Source organism: Polypterus senegalus, chromosome 16 (assembly GCF_016835505.1).
Source record: "Polypterus senegalus isolate Bchr_013 chromosome 16, ASM1683550v1, whole genome shotgun sequence".
NCBI lineage: Eukaryota > Metazoa > Chordata > Cladistia > Polypteriformes > Polypteridae > Polypterus > Polypterus senegalus.
In genome coordinates, this window is record NC_053169.1 from 66,016,268 (window position 1) to 66,027,215 (window position 10,948).

The 10,948-nt window shown below is 36.5% G+C and overlaps 1 protein-coding gene across 1 annotated transcript in view; it reads right to left on the minus strand.

The window, feature by feature from the left end:
- ccdc85a (coiled-coil domain containing 85A) overlaps positions 1 to 10,170 on the minus strand; it is a 409,546-nt gene extending 399,376 nt beyond the window's left edge. Inside the window, exon 1 of the mRNA XM_039738394.1 lies at positions 9,484 to 10,170. Within this exon, the coding sequence (XP_039594328.1) occupies positions 9,484 to 9,687 (204 nt within the window). The 5' untranslated portion in view covers positions 9,688 to 10,170. The remainder of the gene's footprint in view (positions 1 to 9,483) is intronic.
- Between the last annotated feature and the right edge of the window lie 778 nt (positions 10,171 to 10,948).

The following is a 10,948-nucleotide window of genomic DNA, read 5'->3' on the forward strand; positions in this document are numbered from 1 at the left end:
AGGTCTTCCTGGTTTTCTACGCACTGCGTTGACAATCAGTTCACGTGATTACGTGGGAGGCGTGATGATGTCACACGAAACTCCGCCCCCCCACGTCATTCCAGCTCAACTCCATTACAGTTAATGGAGAAAATACCTTCCAGTTATGACCATTAGGCGTAGAATTTCGAAATGAAACCTGCCCAACTTTTGTAAGTAAGGTGTAAGGAATGAGCCTGCCAAATTTCAGCCTTCTACCTACACGGGAAGTTGGAGAATTAGTGATGAGTCAGTGAGTGAGTGAGTCAGTGAGTGAGTGAGTGAGTGAGTGAGAGCTTTGCCTTTTATTAGTATAGATATGTATGTATGTATGTATGTATGTATGTATGTATGTATGTGTGTGTGTGTGTGTGTGTGTGTGTGTGTGTGTGTGTATATATATGACAGCAGCAATCCAAGCTGTGAGAAAACAGTAAAAAGGAGGCGTGTCAGGCGTCGTGGTACATTTTCTGATGCAGCTAGACGAAAAAACTTTGTGACGCTGCCGCCAAATACACAAAACAATTACTTTGACAATCATGTTATATTATTTTTAAAATGTTTCCTTTTCTTTTTCATAACTTCTTTAACACACTACTTCTCCGCTGCCAAGCGCGGGTATATATATATATATATATATATATATATATATATATATATATAGATAGATAGATAGGTATATATATATATATAGATAGATATGAGAACAACATATATATATATATATATATATATATATATATATATAGATAGATAGATAGATAGATAGATAGATAGATAGATGGATATGAGAACAACACTCATATCAATGACAAAACAATTACATTAACAATCATGTTACGTTATTTTTAAAATTTTTCCTTTTCTTTTTTGTATCTTCTTTAACACACTACTTCTCCGCTGCGAAGCGCGGGTATTCTGCTAGTCCTACTTAAATTTGAAAACTTGATTAGTCAAATTAGGAGTGGGCGATCTTTCCAAAAAATTATATCACGATCCACAATCTGAATTACAATCTATCTTTTCAATGTAGCATACACTTCAGAGAATATCCGGACTCAAACTCATTAAGACCTAAGTAACATTTTATTTTAAATATCAAACAAAGTTGAATTCAATTGTCCTCTCATTTGCTAGTTAAGCAGAGTTAAGGAACACACCCCAAAGCTGGCGAGTGAGTGAGCATGCTGCGTGTTTCTTGGATTCATGCAAATAAATCTGTACCGCAAGCCAACTATGATACATAGAAAAATGAGAGAAGTCGCAAAATCAACCGGAATGTTCATGCAAATTATAGAAAAAAACCCAATCTAAATCCGTTACAGTTCTCTTGTGAAAAGCGGACAGACAGACTTCAGATTTCATATATTATATATTAGTAAACCTTCAAAATAATGTGCAGTTAAAATCTCGACAGCATTCTCAGCATTTCTGGAGCTTAGTAGAATTTTCACCAAGCAGCTCTGAAAATGTCTGCTTTGTTTGGGTCTACATACCTCTGTGAGTCTGCCTTTTCTGACATGAATGTCATGAAATCAAAGTTCAGAACAAGACTGACAGATGAACATTTAAATGACGCCATAAGAGTGAACCTAAGTAGCTACACTCCACCATACACCTCTTTTGTTGACTCCATGCAGTGCAAGTCATCTGACTAACTAAAAAACACATCACGCATGCAACTGGACATGTGAATAAAGTAAAACAGTGACATGCAACAAAATGACAAATGAATAATGAATATCTATGAATTTGTAATTGCATTGTTTTATTTTGACAGCATTCATGTTTTAATTCAATAGTGTGATATACACTAGAAAATGCATACAGACATACAAAATGCACTTGCAGGTGAACTAAATATTTTTTGTGATGTTTTTATGAAAAAGGTGAGTTGTGGACACCAACATTTTGTAAATGTTCAGGCAAAACAAGCTTATTCAGTTTGTTTGAGTCAAAATAAGCTATGAGATTAAATGTTAGAAAATATGAGTAGCTCTCTGCCATTTTCATTTTGTAAAAGTAGTGTCTACAGATTTACTCACTGTCCAGACTGCTTTCCTCCAAGTATTCCAAATTTTCTCCCATGGCTTCAGAGGCATGTGCACAGGTTGATTTCAGCCTTATGCTTAGTGCTGCCTAGACAGGCCACCACTCCAGATGATCTTGTATTGGATTAAGATTGGCTCAGATTTTTAAAATGTGCTAATGTACAAAAAGAGGCCTGAAACATACATTCACAACTTTCCATCCAAAACTCAGGATTTATAAAAGAAAACTTGCATATATTTAAAGCAAATCTGACCCTTCCATATGTAACATTTCAGACAAACCAGGTAAATAACAATTCATGTGTATAACAATTCATGTCATCGACCCATTATCATAATGTGCTTTGACACAGCAAAGATATTAAACCTTAAAAGTGAAAATTATGATGTACATACTCTATTTTAGTTCCCTTTTAAGCGAGCCAATTCTATATATTTGCATTGAAGAATCACACTTCCATACACATCTCATCAGTGACAAGGTGGACTGGTCCAGTAACACAGAGGAACTGCATAAGTAAGAAAGGGCAGAGCCAACTCTTGCTTTCTTAGGAGTTCCTTTAATGTGGGTTGTGGCATTTATTACATGTTCTGTGAATCTTTGATGGTCAGTGTGATTTTCTACTCTGATTTACTGGAGGTTGTAGTTGAGTTGAGAAGACAAAACTGATGGCGATTGTAAACAAAGCTGCACAGCCTCTTTCTGACACACTAACACTAAGTACTTTCAGCCAACGAATTGTTCAGTAGAAGTGTGTCAAGAAACACTGAATGGGCTTCTTAATAGAATACAGCGATATGCTTAACTGTGACAATTCTCCTCTTTGCCAAGTCAGAAGTTTTCTTTTTATATCTTTGTGTGTTTGAGGGAAGTTTGTGTTGTTATGGTTTGTTATAATGTTTATGGAGCTTTCGTTAAAAACTAAATGTGCTCTTGGAGACAAATAAAGTTCTATCTATCTATCTATCTATCTATCTATCTATCTATCTATCTATCTATCTATCTATCTATCTATCTATCTATCTATCTATCTATCTATCTATCTATCTATCCAGGCAATATGAAGATCTTTTTTTGACATCTTCATTGCTCCATATACAGTACTGGTCAAATATTTTAGAACACCACCTTTTTCCAATTTCTGTTTCAAATTTAATCACCTGAAATGCAGTAAACTGCCAGAGGTTTAAATTTAAAGTTTAAGTTAGCAAAACTGCATCTTCTGAAGTGTTACTTGGACACTATTACACTGGCATAGAATAAATAAAAAATGGCAAATAAAAAAAAAAATAAGTCAAGGAATCATAAAGTATACAAAATTTTATTCACATTTTTGATTAATCAAAGTAGCCACATTTTGGTAAATTAACAGCCAAACTGTGGTAGCCATTTTGAGTCAGAATGCCACTCTGTGCAAGTCACTAAAAATGCCTCCAGCAAAAGAATCTCAGACCATCACACTTCCTCCTCCATGTGTGACAGTTGGTGTCACACACTGATGAACCATCCTTTCATCAACTCGAGGGTACAAACATCCTGCATAATAAACTGAAAACTTCAAACTTTGATTAATAAGACTTTCTTCAAGTCTGCAGTAGTCCACAACCAGTATTTCAAGACCCTATTTTGTCCTTTAAGGAATGGCTTTAGTAGAAACTGAGACTTGCATTTTTCGACCACTGTTCTTGAAGCTGTTGTGCTTTGAGGCACCTATGATGTGAACTGGTGACCCTCAAAAACTTGTCTTCTGACTGGGTTGTGACTTTGGGCCTGCCAGATCTCTTTTAATCAGAGTTTCTTCCATTTTCCAATTGCCTTGGGATTGTGTAGGACACCACTGCACTCACTGGCACGTTGATTTTTTTTGCAACTTCTCTAAGGGTAATAATGCTCTGTCTCATTTCATTTGTTAATTGCTGTTGTGTTGCCGTGATCACTGGAATTTACAACTTTCTAGGATGTAAAGGGTGTAGTAATAAAAAGAAATTGGGACACCTGTGCAAATTGTTTGCTTCAATTTGCAAGGCTTGATTTACTTTAATTGTTGCAGAACATCTGTAGATTGCAACCTATTATGTGTTCCCTGAAAAAGGCCCATTTTTAATATTCTGATATTTCCTTTTTTTCCTAACCTAAACTTTAAATTTAAACCTCTGGCAGTTAAGTGCTTTCATTTTCATTATTTAGGTCATTAGTTGCATTTAAACAGATTAAATTTGGAAAAAAAACAAACTGGAAAAACTCAGGTGTTCTAAAACTTTGGACCAGTAGTGTAGCCCTCTGTGTTGGGAAATAAGCTAAGGTCAATGAAGGTGGATATCCCCTTAGTGTACATGATTACTATCACTTTCACACCAAATTCTGTCTGTCAGAAAGGGTGGTTAGCAGCATAGGAGGCTTTGAGCAGGGTACCCCAGGAACTTTCTTAAATACCTTCCTTCTCAGCCTATACACATCACTCTGTGAGTTTGATCAGCATTTATAGTGACACCTTGGGGCTGTTAATTGGTCATACAACCTAGACACCAAATGATGGGACTTTAAAATAATGCACATTTGTTTCATTAATATACTCTTTTTCACAATATGCTGTATTGCTCTCCTGTACTTGGTGTTGACAGGACACTCATCCATTCATCTCAACTACACTTTTTTCATTTAATATTACTTTTTTAAGTAAGCATGCAAATAGTAAAAAGAAAAGAAAAAGAAAATGGAAAAAGAAGTCTACTTTCCCCATAACAGAAAAGGAAACTTCACCAGAATAAAACCATTAAACATAGGAGTAGAAGACTTGTATAGGGATGGCAGCAGCTTTAGGGAAATGTGATTTAGAGGTGCATGCATCTTGAGATTTCTATGCTTTGCAAAATCAACAGACAAGAATGGCTACAATGTGGTTTGTTCATTCACTACTATTAAACAGAATTATCTGACCGCATTAGAAATTCATGGAATCCCCCATCATTGATGTAAACTCTTCCAGAAATACTTTTTCATATACTGCACATATTTACTACGTCAGTCAGTCATTGTCCAACCCGCTATATCCTAACACAGGGTCACGGGGGTCTGCTGGAGCCATTACCAACTAACACAGGGTGCAAGGCAGGAACAAACCCCAGGCAGGGCACCAAGCCACCGCAGGGCACATACACACACACACCAAGCACACACTAGGGACAATTTAGGATCACCAATGCACCTAACCTGCAGGTCTTTGGACTGTGGGAGGAAACCGGAGCACCTGGAGGAAACCCACGCAGACACAGGGAGAACATGCAAACTCCAAGCAGGGAGGACATGGGAAGCAAACCCAGGTCTCCTTACTGTGAGGCAGCAGCGCTACCACTGCAAAACCATGACACCTATTTACTATGTATTCTTTGACAATAAAAAATGTTTAAATCCATCCAACCTATTCTAATTACATCAAATACAAGGTATAAACATTCACTGGGCAGCGCGCAAGTTACACGCTGGACACACTCCCCCACACACATTTGCCAGGACAATCCGAATTGACAAAAGATGTAATAATCAATTTTTAAGGATGTGGTAGGAAACTGGAGTAAATAATAAAAATTCACACAGATACTGCTCCGGCTCATATTTAAAAACATTACTATAAAACTGTGAAGTAGCACCTCTTACAGTTGCTCCAACAGGCTGGCCAAGTGCAATAACTGTTATAAAAATGATGAGTGGGGGAGTCAGCAGATGTGGGAGTGGCAAAGTCTCCAAAGTTAATTTCTACCTTATGGCCACTAATGCAGAGATAAACCTCAACCTCCCAAAACCTGAACTGCATTTATATTGTTTGAAAACATTATGCTATATTATTCTTACATTATAAATGAAACATGATAAGTTACTCAGAAGGAAAATCCTACAAGCATGCATGATAATTATTTTAGGAAATAGATCAGAAAATTTACTGAGCAAACCTGAATGGAAATGGAGTATCCAGTAACAATGAAACATGCGACATATACAGTATATGATGCATAGTTTTTATAACTTATAAAGGCCTATTACTTTAATGAACTGCATATATACCATATTACATTATAAGAATGTACAGTCACTATGAGGTATTTGTGTTCTCCCTTAATGCAGTTACATATTTTATCACATTTGGGCTGCATCTGCTTCAGATTGCCACTCTCCTGGATGCACATCAGCATACTTGCCTGCATAAATTTAGCCATTGAGCAGGAAAACTTATTCTGCAGGACTAAAGAATATCCTATAGTCAAGGAAGCTTTCAGCTTTTGGCAGTGTTATTACTATACTAAAAAAGGTTCACTCTATTTTTAACTATACATTTATCTATACATACTGTATATTAGCAATACAATTTAACAAATAAACAATAAATAGCAGTCTGGGCAATCAACACAAACTGATAATTTACAAAAAAGAACATATCAGAACTCTTACAGTTTAGATATTATCATTTAATATTTATCCTATTGTATCATTCTTGACATGGTGCCTTCTTACAAGGTATTTTACAGAGTAAATGTAATACTTGAATAACTCTTGGCTATGGAAAAAATAAAACAGCAATACAAATTTAACACAAGAAACAAACACTTAAAGCCACAAATGTCTGAAAAGTGTATGATGTCAATAAAAAAGAATAACATACAGTGTAACAACAGGAATCACATGAACCTGCAGAATGATTAGCACAATTGGGCATTTTAGTGCTTATTTGTGACATTTAATACTAAACAGGAAGAAGGACTCTAGAAACAGAGATTAGCCTTGATGCCAGTTTGACAACTGATGAGACACTACAAATTAACCTTCCACAGAGAAGGTGCCACAGTAGTAAAGTACAGTGTGCTAACAAGTTTTATAGTGAACATATTTCATCAGTAGGAAGACCTGTGTTATAAGGTCTTGTGGACCAATGATGTGTAAGTAGTACAGGCACTTTTTCAGAGGTCTTTGTACAGAGAGCTTTGTAAGAGAATAGCTTCCTGCAAGGAGGACAGTGTCACTGAACCAGCAGAACTGACATGTATATAATACATTTTGAATATAAGATGCACTAAGCTGAACAAAAGTGTATTCATTTTAAATTTGTGATTCATCTTTATATGCAATCTTATTTTTTACATGACCCAGTCACTTTTAGGAACAACTGCAACTACCTGCTCAAAAACAAATTAAATTCACATTATGATTACAGACACGAAAATGGATGCAGCATTGAAAAGCTCATGTGTTTCTGCTAATGTTTGAATGTGGTTTTATTAAAGAATAATCACATATGGTTATTTGTGGGATTTAATTTTTATGATTCATTTTAATTTAAATTAAATAAACTTGTTAAATAATTAACTTTAACTTCAAACAACCAAGTATAAAAATTGCAATAAACTATTTTCAGTATTTTGCTTTTAAGCAGTGCAAAAACTGCTTGACATCAAAGGTAAACTGAGCACAGTTATATAATGAAAAAAGTATAACATTGATGTTCATTCAACATAAATTTTCTCTTTCAAGCAACTTAAGATTAGTCATTTAGTGTTGTAGCTTGAAATATTTAGTTTCAGATCTCAATCAAAGTAAAAAATATTGTTTGTACCAAAGTAAGTTATGGTGGAGGGAATAAACATAAAAATCCTATTTCAGTTAACTTAATATTTTAGGTTGTTTGTGTGCTGTGTGGGAGGAGCCGTTTGTATATTCTTCCTGGTCGAACTTTCCAGCATGCTGGCTTTCCAACTGCCAAAAAAGAACAACACTTTCCCCGAGTGGAGTGGACATGGCGATACAGGTCTGGTCATTTTCAGCAGGAGACTTTTATAACAGCGGATTTCTGGTAAGTAACCCTGTTTCACACCTGTTAATTTTAAGTATAAGAACTCGTAATAAAACATACTTTCAAGAAAGCTGTAGAAACATTTAATAATTTTGTTGTATATTTAAGATTTACACTGCAAAAATGCTTGTGTATTTGCACTAGATTTTAAAATAAATGTTAAAAGTACAGCATTGGAGTGTTTTACGTTCATAATATTTCTAATAGCATAAAAACAGGTTATGACTAATAAACCATTTTAAATTGTAACAACTTAGAAAATAGATTTACTTCAGTATAAAACAAGTGAATTACATCCAATCACTCTAAATGATTTGCCTAGACTTAAAAAATAGATTTACTTCAGTTTAAAACAAGTGAATTGCACCCAATCACACTAAATGATTTGCCTCAACTTAATAATTGTGGGTTCAATAAGATACAAAGAATTATATTGATTCAGATTGAAAATATTAAGTGTGAATCATTACCTTAATTATTTTAAGTTGAATTGAGGTTATACTTTTTTCAGTTTATATCTGCAGTATCTTTTGATGGTTTAAGGAAATATAGTATATGAATCTGCTGGTGGGATAAGAAAATAAACATTGATTCTTATTTGGATGCACATATCCTTTATGCAACATTTGGCTGAAATCAGTCACTAAAGCGAAATGCTGCTTTTCCTTTTTCTGAGTTAATCTGCAACAAAACAGTCCAGTCAAAAGTCATTTATGACGGCCTTCAAAAAGTAGGTCAGTCTTATTAATGTATTTTAGCATTGGTGGACAACAACATTTCCCTGTGGCTATAAATTAGATAAGCTGGTTATGAAAATGGACAGATGAGTGAAACAATATTAAAATATCGCTTTTTACCTGCTGTGCTGCCACAAATCACTGAAGGTGGGCAGATTCTTTCCAATTATGGAAATGGAGGATGACGGAAAATCTTTGCATCTTTTATCATTAGAATTAAATTGGTGTTAATATTCTTTTATATGGCACAGTTTTGTAAATATAAAGAGACATATACATTTATTAAAATATACTAAAATATACAACTGTAACTGCAGCTGCACACACAGAGTGAGTGCGCATATATATATATATATATATATATATATATACACACACACACACACACACACACACACACACACAGTGTTCTTATTGAAATTGTGAAGTTTAGGATGGATCACATAAACTACTCAAATCCGGCTATGATGTTGACTTTGCCATTTAGACCGGATTTAGAAGGGATTTTAAAAAGCGATTTATGAGGTAATACGTACTGAACGTCTCCTAGCAAAGCTAACCTAGACCATCCCTCCACACTCACACACACAGACACGCACATCCCCTCAGATTCACGCCACCCAGCGTTTCGAGAGTGATCAACAGCACTGCAAACGCCCGAGATGGGAAACACCGAAATCTTTCCCGTCACTTTGATGTTCCAGTTTAACTGAAGCATTAGCTTCCGCGTAATATTTCCTCCAGTTCTAAAAGACTGAACAAATACAATTTGTTTCAGTTGTGTCAATTCTCAGGTTACATTACGCCACGCACCTGCATAGCCTATGTCACTCTTACCTTGAGTCCCCTGATTTCGTTTAGGTGCAGCTGCAGTGTCCGGTTGACCTCTCTGATAAGATTGCTGTGGTCCAACATGATGCTCATTTTCTCTGCTTCAGCCCGCCGGAGTCTGCGGATCAACTCCTCCTTACTCCACTTAATAAGCTCTTCGTCTGGTAGCTTGGATAGGTCTTCTGCAGTACTTTCTGTGCTCTTGGACATCCTTAATTCAGTATGATGAAACCGTTCCCATACGAGAAAAGAATGAAAATTTAAACGAATATATTCCACCGCTCAACAAATACGACAAGGTGCCTTGCCACTCCTGTGCGACAAGAACTTATTGTGTCTCAAACGTTTCCAAGAAGCCAGACATGCTTTCCACCTCAGTTAAATCCATTCTGTTTGCTGCCGCCTGTGAATGACACAGAATAAACTGCAGAATCTTATGCCTTTATTCACGTGGCTAATTCTGATGACCCATCATTGAGCGATGCAGAGAGCTTAACGCGATTACTTGGAAAGAGAAAGTCATGGCAGCTGCCAAGCTATCCATGCCTCCGTTACTTGTGTCAGCGGGGATAGTGCTCCAAGAATGCATTAGGAGCGCGGATTACTCGATAGGTTGGAGCCGCTCGAGACAGCAGGACTGCAGTGAGAGACACAGCCGACTGGCACGCCGGCGAGGAGATGCGCTGCGCTCTGCCTCCCCTCTCCGACTGGCAGCGAGAGAGCGAGCCAGCGGGCAGGCGTACGTGCATGCGCGCGCGTGACAAGCGCCACCTGGCGCATCACTATGGCACCTAACCCATTCTTCGCGCACCTTCACCACGCAGGCAAACACTCTTGTCCAAAAAAGAGTCGTCAGCTTGTCTTTGAAAATGTATTTCTATTTTTAATGTGATTAACAATACAGTTTAAAAGAAAAGTACGCGTATCAGTGGTTTAAAAATTGATGATACGAGAAATTACAGAGCCTCGAGTTCTACCTATTAGACCAACAAACAAACTTATTATCATGCAGTAACGTTTAAACCCATATATTTACTTCTGAATATATTCTGAATATATCACAAGCACAAGCTCTTTAAACAATAAAGCAAGATCTTTCGGAAGAACTATTAGTAATGTCTTCTGAATTAAAATAGAAACATCTTTGAAATGTGCCCATTTTCCTTGTCAGTCATTGTGACCTTTTACTCAAATCACACCTTATGATTCTCTGTTATTTCTGAAAACAGATTATTTTTTGAGTTGCTGATTGTTTGTGGTACACTTTGGTGGACAAGCTCTTTTTGTCAGTTAACGGCTTATGTGCTATCCATCTATCCATCCAGTCAGTCAGTCCTTGTCTAACCCACTTGGTCCTGAACTGGATTATGTGGGTTTGCTGGAGTCTGTCCCAGCTAGCAGATGCTGCAAGGAAGGAACAAACACTGGACTGGACAGAGCACCAGTCCAGCTCAGGGCAAACACACACACA